This window comes from Bombina bombina, chromosome 2 (assembly GCF_027579735.1).
Source record: "Bombina bombina isolate aBomBom1 chromosome 2, aBomBom1.pri, whole genome shotgun sequence".
Classification (NCBI taxonomy): domain Eukaryota; kingdom Metazoa; phylum Chordata; class Amphibia; order Anura; family Bombinatoridae; genus Bombina; species Bombina bombina.
This window is the reverse complement of record NC_069500.1, coordinates 431,899,842-431,917,002: the sequence shown is the minus strand read 5'-3', so window position 1 is coordinate 431,917,002 and position 17,161 is coordinate 431,899,842. Positions and strand designations below refer to the sequence as shown.

The following is a 17,161-nucleotide window of genomic DNA, read 5'->3' as shown; positions in this document are numbered from 1 at the left end:
CCAGCCCCCCACATAGCTACTACTAAAATAAACCTATTAACCCCTAAACCGTCAGCCCCCCACATCGCTACTACTAAAATAAACCTATTAACCCCTAAACCGTCAGCCCCCCACATCACTACTACTGAAATAAAACTATTAACTCCTAAACCGCCGCCCCCCCCACATCACTACTACTAAAATAAAACTATTAACTCCTAAACTGTCAGCCACCCACATCGCAACACACTAAATTAAACTATTAACCCCTAAACCTAACTATCCCCTATATTTTTAATTAAATTTACAATATAACATTTTTAAAATAAATAAAAAACTTACCTGTGAAATAAAAAAAAGATTAAACTATAAATAAACCTAACATAACTATTTAAAAAAAATAAAATAAAATACAAAAAACTAAATTACAAAATTAAAAAAAACAAACACTACGAAAAAATTAAAAAAAATCTAACATTACCAAAAAAAACCTAAAATTATGAAAAATAAAAAAAACACTAAGATTACAAAAAATAATAAACAAAATTATCCAAAATAATAAAAATTAAACCTAATCTAATAGCCCTATAAAAACAAAAAAGCCACTCCAAAATAAAAACACCCCCTTAACAACAATAAACTACCAATAGCCCTTAAAAGGGCCTTTTGTAGAGCATTCCCCTAAGTTAAGCAGCTCTTTTACCTACAAATATTACAAATTCCCCCCTAAAAGTTAACCCCCCACCCAACCAACCCCCAAAATAAAAAACCTAAGTCTAAAAAAAAAACCTAAGCTACCCTTTACCCCTGAAGGGGCATTTGTATGGGCATTGCCCTTCAAAGGAAAAGAACAGCACCATCCAAAGATAAGTTAAAAGTGTATCTTTATTGGGACATCTCCAAACACAGCACAAAACACGTCGTTTCGGTCAGATGACCTTAATCATGTGATTCAAGAATCACATGATTAAGGTCATCTGACCGAAACGTCGTGTTTTGTGCTGTGTTTGGAGATGTCCCAATAAAGATACACTTTTAACTTATCTTTGGATGGTGCTGTTCTTTTTGTGGATTGGACATTATTGGAGGTCATTGGCAGGACCTGGGTACGTGCACCTCCCTGCAGATTGATGCTGTTTTCATTCTTCCATATAATTGCCCTTCAAAGGGCAATCAGCTCTTTTGCGCCCATAAAAATAAAAAATTCCCGAAAATAGGTACTCACTGTTCCTGAAGTCTGGCGGTGAAGGATTTCATCCATGCGGCGACATCTTCATCCATTGCGGGACCATCTTCTATCTTCTTCCCAGAGGTGTGGAGCGGTCTACCCCGATGCGTGGATCCGGAGCGGCGATCCTCAGCGGTGGCGATCCTCAGCGGTGTGGAGGCTCTTCTTCATGCAATTGTCGCCGCACACTGAAACTTGAATGCAAGGTACCGTTGCATTCCTATTGACTGAAAAATCAGCCAATAGGATGAGAGCTGCTTATATCCTATTGGCTGTTCAAATCAATGCCCTACAATAGGCCCTTTTAAGGGCTATTGATAGTTTATTGTTAGGTTAGGGGGTGTTTTTATTTTGGGGTAGCTTTTTTTGTAATCTTAGTGTTTTTTATTTTTCGTAATTTTAGTGGGGGGTTTTTTGGTAATGTTAGTTTTTTTTTTAAATTTTGTAATTTTGTTTTTTTATTTTATTTTCTTAAAATAGTTATGTTAGGTTTATTTATAATTTAATTAATTTTTATTTATTTCACAGGTAAGTTTTTATTTATTTTATTTTGTAAATTTAATTTAAAGTATAGGGGATAGTTAGGTTTAGGGGTTAATAGTTTAATTTAGTGTGTTCCGATGTGGGGGACCAGCGGTTTAGGGGTTAATAGCTTTATTATAATAGTATCGATGTGGGGGGCTGGCGGTTTAGGGGTTAATAGTTTAATTTAGTGTGTTTTGCGATGTGGGGGGCCGGCGGTTTAGGGGTTAATAGCTTTATTATAATAGTATCGATGTGGGGGGCTGGCGGTTTAGGGGTTAATAGTTTAATTTAGTGTGTTTTGCGATGTGGGGGGCTGGCGGTTTAGGGGTTAGCAGCTTTATTATAATAATAGCGATGTGGGGAGGGGGTTTAGGGGTTCATAGTTTTATTTAGTGTCGGCAATGCCAGGGGTCGGCGGATTAGGGGTATTTAGAATAGGGGTTAATGTTAGGGTCTTAGGTTATTACATAACCTTCTTTTCCCCATAGACATCAATGGGGAATGCATTATAGCGATCGCCATTCCACGATCGCAGGTGTTAGTTTTTTTTTAACACTTTCTTTAATTCTTAGAACTGAAACATTTTTATACTTCAAACTTCTCAAGTCTAACCCTGCTACATATATTTGCCTTATTGGCTTTAGCTGATAAGGATTTTAAAACAATCTTCATAATAACAATATGACTACCGCTAGCCTTGCTGTCTGCAGACTTAAAGGGACACTGAACCCAAATTTTTTCTTTCGTGATTCAGATAGAGCATGCAATTTTAAGCAACTTTCTAATTAACTCCTATTATCAGATTTTCTTAATTCTCTTTGTATCTTTATTTGAAAAGCAAGAATGTAAGTTTAGATGCCGGCCCATTTTTGGTGAACAACCTGGGTTGTCCTTGCTGATTGGACAGCACCAATAAACAAGTGCTGTTCATTGTTATGAACCAAAAATTTGCTGGCTCCTTAGCTTAGAACCCTTTTTTTTTTTCTTCAAATAAAGATAGCAAGAGAACGAAGAAAATTTGATAATAGAAGTACATTAGAAAGTTGCTTAAAATTACATGCTCTATCTGAATCATGAAAGAAAAAAATTGGGTTCAGTATCCCTTTAAGCTCTATCTTTGATGATGTAATGGGTGGAGTTTCTAGAGTAAGAGAGGCTGTCTGAGGAAAAGTAATTCTATTTGCATAATGTTTTAATGTAGAGTTTTGTTGATCTCATTGATGATCTAGGTATTACCATTTCTATCTTAGCTGATTAGAGTCCACAGGCTTCATAACATGTGGGATACAACAGCCTATCATGAGGAGGTCAAAAACTCTCACAAATCTCTAGTCCCTCCCACTTCCACTTGGGACCCAGTACCCCTAGGCAACTTCACTCCAAGAAAATTTAAGAAGACTCTGAGTGAAACAGGGGTAAGGATTACTTTTGTTATGTGCTTTCTATTACCCTAGTGGGTAATCTAACAGCAATAACAGCCCTCAGGCCTCGTGTGGACCCCGTTTTTTAGTCTCCACCTGAGGGGTTACAGGCATATATGCAGTATCCTCGGCAGTATATTTACATGCACTATATGGGCTCGCTACTGGATCAGCAACCTGTGAGGGAGAAAGGCCTCAACATGCTGGTAAGACACAGTGCTTCAGTCTAGGTAAATGACTCAGGCAATAAACAGCCGCCCAGGAGCTATCCAAGAATACTCTCTTACAGGTACTACATAGCTGGGGGTCATAGCCATACACATGAGGAGCTTTACTTATGTGTTTAACATAGGAATTTGGGGAACTGAGGCATAAGATATTTCTTATCTAGCATCCATAGGACTCCTTAGCAGCTCAATTTTTTACCTCAAAAAACATATTTTTGCATTTTTCTAAAAAATGGGTACTGTCTCTACAGTTAGATCTCTCACAGCCCAGTTGGGCAGAATGACACAGATGCCTTAGGAGATTCCCCCCACCCCATACACACACACAAAATTCCACAGGCTTTTTGGCCTACATATTTTTATGAAAATAAGCTCTGACCCATATCCTTTACAACATTTTCCCCTCTCTGCTTCAGCTGTTGTGAATTTAATCGGGTGGATTCTAAGAGGCCTATCTATAAAGCCGTCAACTGTGCTGCATTCGCCGGCACCAATACGCTTGCCTAACATCGCGGCCGCGGACCTGAATACGATCTCCATATTTATCAAAAAAGCACCAAGTACTGGGCGATGAGCAGCGGACTGTTGTTAACTAACAGTCATCAATCTCGCTGCTATTCAGCTTTTTACCAACTTTATTTATATCCTGTCACTAAACACCGCCACTATACTAAAATGTTTAACCCCTATACCGCTGCTCCCGGACCCCGCCCCAACTAAATAAATGTATTAACCCCTATCCCACCGCTCCCGGACCCCGCCACAACTAAATAAACGTATAAACCCCTAAACCCCTGGCCTCCCACATCACTACCACTTACTAAACCTATTAACCCCTAAACCGCCAGCCCCCCACATTGCCATAAACTAAATTAAGCTATTAACCCCTAAATCTAACAACCCGCTAACTTTACATTAAAATTACCCCATCCCTATCTCATAATAAATGTAAACTTACCTTTAGAATTAAATTAAACTATTAATTAACCTACCCTAACTATTATACTAAAATTATATCAAACTATATTAAAATATTAATTAACCTACCCTAACTATTATACTAAAAGTACATTAAACTATATTAAAATATTAATTAACCTACCCTAACTATTATACTTAAAATTACATTAAACTACCAATTAAATTAACTATATTACATATTTAAAAACCTAACCCTACTCAAATTATTGAAATCTACAATTAAAAATTACTAAGTTACAAAAAATAAAAAACACTAAGTTACAAAAAATAAAAAAACACTAAGTTACAAAAAATAAGAAACACTAAGTTACAAAAAAACAACAACACATTATCAAAAATAAAAAACAATTACAGGTAGCCCTCAGTTTACACCGGGGTTAGGTTCCAAAAGGAATGGTTGTAAATCGAAACCGTTGTAAATTGATACCCAGTTTATAATGTAAGTCAATGGGAAGTGAAGGAGTTAGGTTCCAGGCCCCTCTCAATGTAACTGAGAGCATATATGATAAACCTAGGTATGGGCATTTAATATTGGGTCTGCGCCTATTCTATGCATTTCAGTCTGCAGTTATTAATAGGCAGTTAGGCACCCTCACCTCAAGCAGCTGGACAGAAAGATAATAGGGAAGTGGCTGCTAGATCTTGTTGCTCGATAGGTTTGGTCTGCTCTGTGTACACAGATCAATTTCAGTCTGCTAAGCTTGCATTACGTTGCTGCAACACAAGTGGACAGCTCCACCTACTGGCTATTTTAATTAGTGCACTACTTTCCAAAGCTTCTCAACTGAAAAAAAGGTTGTTATTCTGAGACGGCGCAAATTGAACCGGCGTAAACTGAGGGCCACCTGTACTCCTAATCTAATAGCCCTATCAAAATAAAAGTAGTTAGTAATTTTTAATTGTAGATTTAAATAATTTGAGTAGGGTTAGGTTTTTAAATATGTAATATAGTTCATTTAATTAGCAGTATAATGTAATTTTAGTATAATAGTTAGGGTAGGTTAATTAATATTTTAATATAGTTTAATATAATTTGAGTATAATAGTTAGGGTAGGTTAATTTATAGTTTAATATAGTTTATTTTAATTCTAAAGGTAAGTTTTAATTTATTATAAGATAGGGATGTTGTAATTTTAATGTAAAGTTAGCGGGTTGTTAGGTTTAGGGGTTAATAGCTTAATTTAGTTTATGGCGATGTGGGGGGCTGTTGGATTAGGGGTTAATAGGTTTAGTTAAAGGTAGTGATGTGGGAGGCCAGGGGTTAATAATTTTATTACAGTTGCGGCAGGGTACGGGAGCGGCGGGATAGGGGTTAATAGGTTTAGTTAGTGGTGGTGATGTGGGAGGCTAGATGTTTAGGGGTTAATAAGTTTAGGTTGTGGCGGGGTCCGGGAGCGACGGGATAGGGGTTAATAACTTTTATTTAGGTGGCGGCAATGTTGGGGCGGCAGATTAAGGGTGTTTAGACTTGGGGCTTCTGTTAGGGTGTTAGGTGTAAATGTAATTTGTTTTTTACCATAGAAATCAATGGGATATCTGGCAGCATCGAACATAAGCTTTCGCTGCTTTCAGACTCCCATTGATTCCTATGGCATCCGCGGCCTCCAGGGTGGTGGATTGAAAACCAGGTACGCTGGGCCGCAATAGTGGCAAGCGTACCTGTTAGAAATTTGATAAATGGCAAAAGGTGTCAGATAGTGGCGAATTTGTATTCGGAATATCTGTAATGACGTAAGCATTGTTCTGTGTCGGATTGAGACCGGCGGATCGTATGTTACGTCACAAATTTCAACTTTTGACGGTCTTTAGGCTTTGATAAATAGGTCGGATCAAACTCGCAACATTTACGCTGCAGAATTCTGGCGTATTTGCGGTTGATGGCTTGATAAATAGACCTCTAAAGCTTAAAGTGTTTATTGAACCCCTTCTATGCCCTGGAGGTGTGAGTGTAACTCTTACTGCTGCTAAAGGGGTTGGGTGTTTAGAAACTTTTTCTGTGCTATTTAATTTTCATTCTCTTAGCTCTTTTATGTTCTGATGTGTGTTGTGGGCTAGTACTGGTGTGAAGAATTTTATTCCCAATTTTTATACAGCAATTTGCTTTTTAATTGTGTATCCCCCATCTGTCCATATTTTTTTGTGTTTTGTAGTAAATGTAACCCCCTTTTAACCCACTGAGGGGCACTTTTCATGTCTGCCATATTAGTTTTTAGAGGCTACCCAGTGTTTACCCTGTAATTATACTCTGATTGTATACAGCTGCAGCTGAATAAATAAGATTTGGCTCAAATCTGGTGATCTCACTACTTACTGTTACTGACATGTAGATATGCTTTGATTACTACACAATTAATTTATATATTAGATAATTCACTCAAAACAATGGTATGCTCTTATGTTCTTGTATTGACAGCAGTCCTCTCAGACTTTCTGAGCTACTGTTCATTTTTATTAAGAGCTTTGTTTAGTTCTCAGTTAAACCTATAGGGTGTGTATAAAAATAATTTCTCTGGGCAGTATATTTGGGATTCCACTATACAATAGTTATGTAACCCTAACTATATGTATACTGTATATACATTTTCAGCACCTGAATGGTATTGTACTTTAACATAGTCAATATTCTAATTCAGATGAGTGTAATGGGGCATGTATATATGTACCAAATCTGCAAATATAATCATTATGTAGTCATGTTTTGTATTGCATTATATAGCGTTGTATTACCGGTACACATGTTTCCACCACAGCGTATGGACTGTGGTGCTTTCCTACTTTATTTTCCTGTTTCACAAAAGAGATACTGTTTTGATAGATCAGGATACTTTTATACACATTTTCTAATCCTTGCACTTTTCATGTAAGTTTTGTGGTTCGGTTACTACTGACCTCACTAATATCATGTACTTTGGCTAATCTCATTATTTTGAGTCTGTTTTTTTGACAGACCATGCAAATTCCTTTTATCACTTTTATCTCAGATACTAAATTGTATGTTCAGCTACATGCAGACATAGATCTATAAAATATTTTAGTACTTGCATCAACACGCATTGCTAGTCTCAATACACACTATCTCTGTCAAGCTTAGTGTTTCACAAATCTAGAGTTTTATTAGACCTGTGTGGATGCTGTTTTCCTCTTCACAGTTATCTTTTATATATGTGTTTAACATATTTTTTTATTATTATTTTTTTTTTAAATTAATCTTTTATTGAGGTTTTGCACAAGAAAAAAAAACATACAATAAATGACTTGGCATAAATTACAACATTTTCATTGAACATATTACAATGATATAAACAAGAAGTAAAACGATTGCCAAAATATAAGCATCCAAAACCTCCATTTTATAGTTATGGTTGCTTTCATGAGTGACTAATGAGCTGGCCGCTTATGGACCCTATGATACTGGTAACATTGGTGAGATATGTTAGTCAAATCGAAGGCCCTATTCGGTCTTATGACACTTAGTAAGTAGAAAAGTATAATGTTAATACAAATAATAAAATATGAATGTATATTAGCGTCTCGGAAAAAGTTTCAGTGGGTAAACACCGCTTGAGACAATGTATAATAAGTGAAAGATAATGTAATATATAAATGTTTAGGATATAAGTATAAAAGAAATATATGGGGGGGGGGCGGAGTGAGAGTGGTATTATAGTACTATTAGGGCTAAGCAAATTGATCTGAGAGATCCATATATGTGTCCGTTAAACGAGAAAATAGCAAAGAATGTAAGATATTTAAAGGAGCTTGCTGAGGTGGATATATTCATATGTGGAAGTCCCAATTACTATTATAATCAGAAGGTAGCTTTTAAGTGACATTGAGGTTAAGTATGTAAATAATGAGGTTAAATGTGTAGGTGTTATCTAAGGGTGGATATTTGGTAAACCAACATAATACAAATATAGCGCAACTGAGCAGGAATTATTCTGTATCTAGCCTCGTATATATAATCTACAAAACTGAGCTTTAAGGTATGTATGTTTGAAAGAAATGTAAGGTTGCCACATGAGTATGGGCCCTATACCCTGCGGCAATAAGCCTAAACGTCTACCAATCAGTCCTGTATATTATGCGGTTAACACTTTATTGAATCTATTACCCAATGGGTCCAGGACAATCTAAAATTCCTTCATGGTTTTACATAATTTTTCAACTATAGCACTTCATCACCCCCAACGCATATATTAACACATTAACATTTAACCTTTAGTGTGTAGGAATGTCTGTCTTAAGAACTGTCATAGTGGCAGTCAAAGTATGATGTATAGGGAAGGCACAAGATAAGAGCTTAGAAGGCCAATTTACTGTTAATGTAGCGACATTGTGCTGTCTTGGCCGCAGACAGCCTGTTATCCATCCAGAGTCACTCCAATCCAACCCGAAATGATAAGTCGCAATGAGACAGGGATCTAATGGGTATCATGTAAATATATGCTGCAATATTATGCCTTGGTATAAGCAACTGGAATATATATAGGTACATAGTGTTACAATAATAAACTCACAAGCGTCCAAGTACTATATGAAACAACTCTGCTATAATAGCAGCAGACTATAAAGCTAGGTCAAGGAAACTGCAATACTGAAACTGAGCTGGGTGATATATATGTCTATGAATTAACCCTAAAAGGTCAGTACATTGGATTAAACATGTATGAAGGGTGTCCAGAAATTATTAGCAAATTATTAATTATCTCCAACAACTTAACGTTTCTGAAGCGATGTATAGGTTAGACAAATATAACAAATAACTTTTAAAGCCATGTATTAAGCAAGTAGTGTATATCTTTATCTAGTAGGAAAAACAATATAGTGATTAACTGCACTTTTTCAGACTCAATAAGGAGTTTATAGAAAAAACAGATCTATTTATCAACTCATACGAGTATCATGGCAATTTTCAAATTTTAATGTATCATTTAGCTTAGATAAAGGGGGTGCTAGATAGAATGCAGGCAGTCAAGAGAGCAGAGCACACTGCAGTGAAAAGTCATAGAGATTCTCAGCCTACTCCAGATCTCTGTATGGAGTAATGAGCGATTGAATAATCCAGGGTTACATATTTAATAGTCCAGAGGGTTTTCAGCCATCTGTAGCTTATATTAGGTGTGTAGACTTTTCTGTCATTAGAATAATTGTAATAGTGTCCGTTGAGTATCTGGACATGTAGGGGCTTTACAGTATAGATAGATAGTTCCAATGTCTCTGCGCAATAGTGCTCATTACCAGTTTCCCATTGCAGGGCTCCTTTATGTGTTCCCAGAACACCCGGGTATAGGGATTCTCTCCGTAAATTGTCAGGTATTTCTACTTGAGAGCAGACACTAGATCCAGGGGTTGGATCGCCTAGAGAGTTGGGTAGACCATCTGTGTTATCTAGGGTGGCGCTTTTCAGGAGAGGAAGGTCTGTAGCCTCAAATGCCTCCCTAGTCTGCGGGTGATGTGATGAAAGTGCTGTCAGCTTGTTGAGTATATCCTTCAAGCTTTTCTTTAGCTCCATGTAATGCTCATGAATGAGTTGCGTTGTGTCAGTCTCCCATCTGTTTAAGTACTCTATTGTACTATCTGTGCTTTTTTTATTATAATGTACTGATCATAGGCAAAGTTAGTATCATACAGTTATGGTTACAGCGTGACAGTTAATGCTTGTGTTAGCTGTATGTGTGCAGCTGTTCTCAATTCACAAGCCCCTAGCCGTGGTGAATAGCGGGTGAGTGGATGGTGTAACTCCTGTGGAAGCCGGCCTCTTTTATAGTCGTGCTCTATGCCACAATTGCAGACCCTTCTGTCACGTGCCAAGCTTCTGTGATAGTGCGAGGTGGTAGTTTTGGGGGGCCTTCAGTGAAGTATGTGTTTTGCGAAGGAGGCGTTGGCTTACCCCTTATGTCTGTGGACCTCTCTTGTCCCCAAGCTCTTTACCTCGGTCTTATTGGAGCTTGAGCGTGTTTCCTTAAGATTTGTGCTTGATTGCTATGGTATTGCAAGGCGGTATTGCTGAGGAAACTCCTGTGTAGTATTGGGAAAGGCTGCAGTGTTGCAGTGTTTCTCCGCACCGCTTAGACACTAGATTTTGAGCTGGAACTGTTTTGCACTTTAGCCTCAGGCCACCTACAGCAGGTCCATCCTGGATGTAAGGCGTCAGGAATGCATTAATGGTTTTAAATCAGGTTAGACTGCGATCCGTTAGAGTAGCTCCCATCTTGGTCGGCTGCTGGCTCTGCCCCCCGCGTATAACATATATATTACTATACAGAGTTCTTCTGATGCGTTTTTTCCCCAGCCCTCCTGTGCTTCAAGGACAAAGCAGAGGTTGCACACCAAGAATCACAGACTTACTTTTGAATCCCAAAGACGTCCACAGCACTCAGAATTCTTTTTAGCACTTTATTAAGACAGTAAAATAAGCATAGTTTCAGGGTACATCCCCTAAGTCATGCTTTAGTTTCAATACACTCTGGCACAGTTTTAAGCCTTAATTTTCATGCCAGACGACTTCTGGTTACACATTGACTCCATCTAGAGGGCATTTTCTTATTCACATTTCTTAACAGTATAAAAAACATTATGATACTTATTTGGCATTTGAATTCACACATATATATATATATACTATGTATCACTTGTGACGTGCATTCGTAGGAGGCAGGTGAGGCAGCGCCTCCCCTGGCCAATGTGTGTAATACACTCTTTTTATTAATAATAAAAAAAAAATTATCTGGGGTAGGCTGACTTGCCGGGCGGGAAATATGCGAGAGAGGCGCAGAACTGAGGTGCAGAGCATCACGTGTGACAGTCTCAGACTGGTGGCAGTGCGTGCTGTGCATGCTGTCTGCTGAGCTCTCGTCTGGTGTGCTGGCCTGGCCTGTGAGTGAGTGATCCTGTCATCATCCTGATCATCATCTTGGGACTGGAGGAGGCGTCAGGCGAGGTAGCTAAGGCTACTGCAAGCTAGCAGCTTAGTGACCGGTCAGCAGGTCACAGGTGACGACTCGAGTCAGTCTTGATTGTCGCTGGAAGCATGGCTGGCTGGCTGGGACCCGCATCGACACTGACAGTGAGTGACACAGTACTGCTTAGCTTCATATCAGGTAGGTAACGGACGGACTACTGGGTCAGACTTCAGAGACAGTGTGTGTAATGTATAGGTGCCGGTGGACTCGACTGGTGACACTATGGGCGCATTGGGCGGTAATTTACAGGGGGAAAAAATGAAAAATGTTTGAAAAAAATCTTAAAATACGAAAAACAAAACTTGTGTCGAACTCAAATATTATGAGGTTAAATCTTTGCTACAGCAGCAGCTCGTAGGAGATATGGCGCTTAAAAGGTTATTAAGATAATTTCTTTCTATGGAAACTGTCTTTCAATGTTTTTTCAATCCTACAAGGAATGGATCAGAAAGTGAATAAAATTGGAAAATATTTAGTTTATGATAAACTACATATTTTCCAGACTTTCCTTCTGAGTTGCCTTCTGTTGAAAATGATTAAGTTGCTTGTGTCCAGCAAAGCACGTATAACTGACTCTGGACAGTGGACACATGCATCTTAATAATTTTCAACAGAAGGCAATACAAGGTTATAGATCATCATATCTATTGCTTTGTTCCACTGCCAGGATACTAGTTTCATTAAAGTTTCACTCTAATTTTAGAGAAAGTCCTCTGAGCTGCAAAGAGGAATTTTGTTATTTATCAGATTCAAGATATAGTTTTTTTTAATGTATTTTAATCTCTGAGTTTGTAAACATTACAAGGTAATTAAATAGGGTTTCAGCTCAATATTTATGGTGTGTGCACATTTTTCTTTCATGAACCAGAATTTCAGATAGAGAATATGATTTTATACAGCTTTCCATTTGACTTTTATTATTTAATTTGCTTCATTCTTCAGATATCCTTTGTTGAAGAAATATCAATGCACAAAAAAGAGCCAATCACTGTCACACAAGGTATCTATGTGCAGCCACCAATTAGCATCGAATTAGTGTATTTAAATATGCTTTTAAACAAAGGATATAAAAAAGAATTAAGCAAATTATATAACACATTATTCAGCAAAAATTGGTTCAGCTATAATTAAAACCTGCCCTGTTGGGGGTACTTGCGTCCCGCGGTATATGTGTTTCTCCGGCGTATCATATCTAGTGCCTCACCTGCCTCTGAACTCACCGCACATCACTGCTTCATTATAGTGTTCTCTTTGCTTATAAGGTGTTATATACATAAAATATAGAATAGAGCTAATGCAGTAAGATAAAGAAATTGTATCAAAAGTGTTATTGCGAATGGAATAAAATAGATTTTACATATTAGCAAATTTTATGTGATACAAAAAAAGAAGGCAGGTTGTTAGAAAAAATAGGTTAAGTCATAGGGGCCCATTTATCAAGCTCCGTATGGAGCTTGAAGGGCCGTGTTTCTGGCGAGCCTTCAGACTCACCAGAAACACTAGTTATGAACCTGCGGTCTAAAGACTGCTGCTCCATAACCTGTCCGTCTGCTCTGAGGTGGCGGACAGACATCGCGGGAAATCAACTCGATCGAATACAATCGAATTGATTGACATCCCCTGCTAGCGGCTGATTGGCCACGAATCTGCAGAGGGCAGCGTTGCACCAGCAGTTCCCAATAGCTGCTGGTGCAATGCTGAATGTGGAGAGCGTATTGCTCTCCGTATTCAGCAATGTCTGTCGGACATGATCCGTTGATCGGATCATGTCGGAAAGACATTTGTTAAATAGGCCCCATAATATTTATTGAGACCCCTAGGGGTTAATGTTTCTAAATTATGTATCCACCACATTTCCTTCTGTTTTAGAAGTTTTTCTCTGTCCATGCCATTTCTAGGAGGTTTTATGTAGTCAAAGACCTACGATCTCAATTGGCTTATTCCATGGCCTTTATCTATGAAATGCTTGGACTCTAGGTTTTTGCATCTAATGTTAGAGCGATGTTGGCTTATTCTATTCCTCACTTTACGTGTTCCATTCCTGTATGTATAGACTTATTTTTAGGTGCACGTGTGCTATTCTCTTTATTTCACTTAGAATTCATGAGTATACCTAGAAAATGTGGAAGGTAAGCCCTAATGCTCAGGCAGCTTTTACAGTGTATTACCAGGTTCCTATTTTCCTTATGAATATCTCAAAAGTACTTTGTTTCCTTGCGCTATAACATTTATGCATGTAAAATCATTTACCAGAAATCGTTTAAAATTTTGGAACATTATGTTGTTAAAGGGCCTTGCTAATATGGCTGTTGTCCCAGAAGGAAGCCTCTTCCTTTTTGCTTTCCTTTCTTTGTTTTCAGTGCTCACACCAGCACTCGCGTGGGCCGGGGTGCCATCTGGTGGTCTCGAGGGATGCAAGCAGTTTTATTCCCACTGGAGGTGAGGTTAGCACTCAACATTCTGGAACTCCAAGCATGTCTTAGAGCTCTTTAGACCATGGTCCCTTCTCAACCAAGACCCATCTTCCTTTCTGATCAGCAATCATTTCAGCGGTTGCTTAAAACAACTGTCAAGGGGGGACTCAAATTTTTCCCTTGTCATGCAAGAAATGGCTCTCATCCATTTATGAATAGAGAAGGAAAGGTGTTCATGGAAAGCATATTTAAGGAGTGAACAATTGGGAAGCAGACTGCTTTAATCTGTTAAGTCAGGAGAATGGGTTCTTCATCAAGACATATTTGAACAGTTTATTCTAAACTGGGTTAATCTATATATAGATCTAATGGTGTACAAGCTGAATCACAGCTTCAAGCATATTGTGCAAGGTATAAAGATTTCAGTGATCTATGATAGATGCCTTAGTTTGTCCCTGAATATTTCAATATTCAAAATTTGTTCTTCTTTCAAGAGTCATTGCAAGAATCAAACAGGATTCAGCTTCAGTAATTCTCATAGCTCTTGCGTAGGCCTGCAGAACTTGGTATGCGGACCTAATTCAGATGTCTTCTCTTCCTACATGGACCCTAGTCCTAAAGAAGGATCTTCTTTCTCAAGGATCTCTGTTTACTGCGGATCTCAATTTGCTGAATTTGATGGTGTGAAGATTAAATGCTTAGACCTCAAGATCAGGGTTTTCTCTGACTCGGATATCTATATATATATCTTACTGCAAGTAAACAAGATAGGCAAATAATTTATGCTAAAATCTGGAAAGTTTACTTTCTTTGATGTTCTTCTTGAGTTTTTTTTCTTGGAAATCCTTTAAAATTCCCAGAATAATTCAGTTCCTTCAGGATGGACAAGATTTGGGAGTATCAGCTAGTTGTCTAAAGGGTCAGATATTTGTTTTAAATGTTTGATGTCACAAAAAAGTTGGCTACGTTGCCAGATGTTCAAACTTTTGTTCAAGCCCTAGTGAGAATTCTTCATGCAGTTAGACCAATTTCTCCTCCTTGGAACTTGAATTTAGTTCTCTCTGTTCTGCAAAGTTCTGCTTTTGAGCCTATGCTTATTTTAGACCTTAAATGGTTTTCCTGGAAAGTTCTTTTTCTTCTAGCTATTTCTTCAGCTAGAAGAGTTTCTGAATTATCAGCTTTATCTTGTGATCCTCCATTCTGACTGGATTAAACTCACTAATGATGCTCATTCAACAGCACATTTTTTTGTGCAATGTTACTAGGTGTCGTCACAAATAAATAGTAGGAAACATTTATTTTCTTATAATTACAAAAACCAAACTATGCACAATATATCATGTATTTATTTGAAGGGCATGCATAATCCCTACATAGTGTCTCCTTAAAGGGACAGTCAGGTCAAGCGGGGCACCCACCATGGGCTCCACATGGGCGGGGTGAGGGTATGAGACGGTGCATTGTACATAATGTATTTAGATTATGAAGAAGTATTTATGGTATCAGGAAGTGTAACATTTAGTGTTATTCTTTATAAAGGGCACCCTGAATGTTGGACAGGGGTGGGCCATACAGGGGACCAGGGCATACAGGGGGAGCGGAATAAGGGGCTGGACTGTGGGGCCTCACTGTTTCACTTGCCCAGGGCCCCTAGGGAAAGAAATCATATATATTGGGTTGCCACCCAGAGGGGTTAAAAATGCGAGTAGTCTATGGGGAAGCTCCATTGTAGTCTATGGGGAATACATGAATGTGGTCACGATATTTAGAGTTTGGCTTTTTGTGAGCGGGAGCGATAAATAATGCTACACTCCTAATCTGGCCCATGGCCGGTATTTTTAAGGTTCAGGTTAAAAATAAAGGTTAAATACAGAAATAAAGATGCTATAGAGGTCATACTTCTTCTAAGTGTGCTGGACTTTAATTATAAACAATAATCATTTAAATTCAGTTCTAGCAGCTTTAGATCCTGATTTATACCATATAATTATTTATACAAATTTACGCTATTGCGCACGGATAGTGATTTTTCCCATAAAGGTGACAAACCTACTGTACATGCATATGAAGGAGCATTATTTAAATATGCTATGAATATTTTCTTTTTTACATAGAAATAAGTTAATGTTATTTATTTTAATATTGAAGGCAGCTGGAAGTGTATGTCTGTGTACAACTATTCCTTATGGACTGTTTGCTCTCTGGTTGCTAATCTCCCACCATTTTACTGGGGGGCCGTGACATCCCTCACAAGCATAAAAAAACCCCCAAAAAACTGTTTTACTCAGTACAAGATAATCCATTCAAAAACTGCAATATGATTAAAATACACTCAACACAGAAAAAAATAACTTTGTGTCCCTTTAAACATGGCTGACATTTAGTTACCATTTACGTCACTCTAATGTGTATTTTGTGTTTTTTCAGGTGTTTGAAAAGTGGCTCTGGTGATGTAGCTTTTCTAGATCATCTGACCATATTTAGTGCAACAGGTAAGGTCCGGAATGTACCTCTATATAATTCTTGTTTCTCTACAAACTTTGGTATAACATGCAGGGCCGCCACTAGAAATTTTGGGGCCCCTGACTCAACCATTGATCAGGGCCCCCCCCCCGCTCCTTTGACATGTGCAATTTTTGACCAAGTGACTAAAACGTATATTTAAACTTGGAAATGTTGTAAAAGTAGTAACATACAGACACACTCATACACTGAAACACACAAACACACTCACACATAAGGATTCACATATAGACACTCTAGCAGACATGCAAAGAAACGCACTCAGACACAGAAACCCAAACAGACACTTAGCACTTGTTTACATTGACCTGACAAGTAATGAGGTAAACTACAGTTTTGTAAAAAAAAAGGAGATTTAGAAAACAAAATATGGAGTTCTGATTATCTTTTTGTAAAGGAAGATGACAGCTAAATTATGACAACAGCATGCAGTGGCTGAAAGGAAGGGCCCTGAACTGACTAAACAATAATTTAAAGGTTAAATGGTGGATTGGTTACTTCCGGAAATGTCTTGTTAGTCTCAAAGTCTGTAGAAAGATGTGAATAATTAGTAGTAAGGTCAAAATGTCCTAAAAAGGAACAGACAATGGACACACACACACACAAACTCAAACTTGCACATACACCCAAGGAAACATCAACAGATACAGCCTCAGAAAACACACAAAGACATACACACACACACAGAGAGACAACCACCTGAAAAACACAGAAAGACATACATACACACCCTCACTGAGACATCCACAGAAAACACACAAAGATATACACACACCCTCACAGAGACACCCACAGAAAACACAGACATACATACATACATACACACACACACCCTCACAGAGACACCCATAGAAAAAGCTCAGACATATGCACACAACCTCACAGACATCCACAGAA

General features: G+C 38.0%; 2 protein-coding genes across 2 annotated transcripts in view; one reads left to right on the top strand and one right to left on the bottom strand.

The window, feature by feature from the left end:
• LOC128648997 (saxiphilin) overlaps positions 1-17,161 on the top strand; it is a 248,969-nt gene that overhangs the window by 21,722 nt on the left and 210,086 nt on the right. Inside the window, exon 7 of the mRNA XM_053702006.1 lies at positions 16,169-16,233. Within this exon, the coding sequence (XP_053557981.1) occupies positions 16,169-16,233 (65 nt within the window). The remainder of the gene's footprint in view (positions 1-16,168; positions 16,234-17,161) is intronic.
• The window catches only part of LOC128648998 (phosphatidylserine decarboxylase proenzyme, mitochondrial), an 89,725-nt gene that overhangs the window by 55,987 nt on the left and 16,577 nt on the right, over positions 1-17,161 (bottom strand). The gene's annotated exons all lie outside the window — the stretch shown is intronic.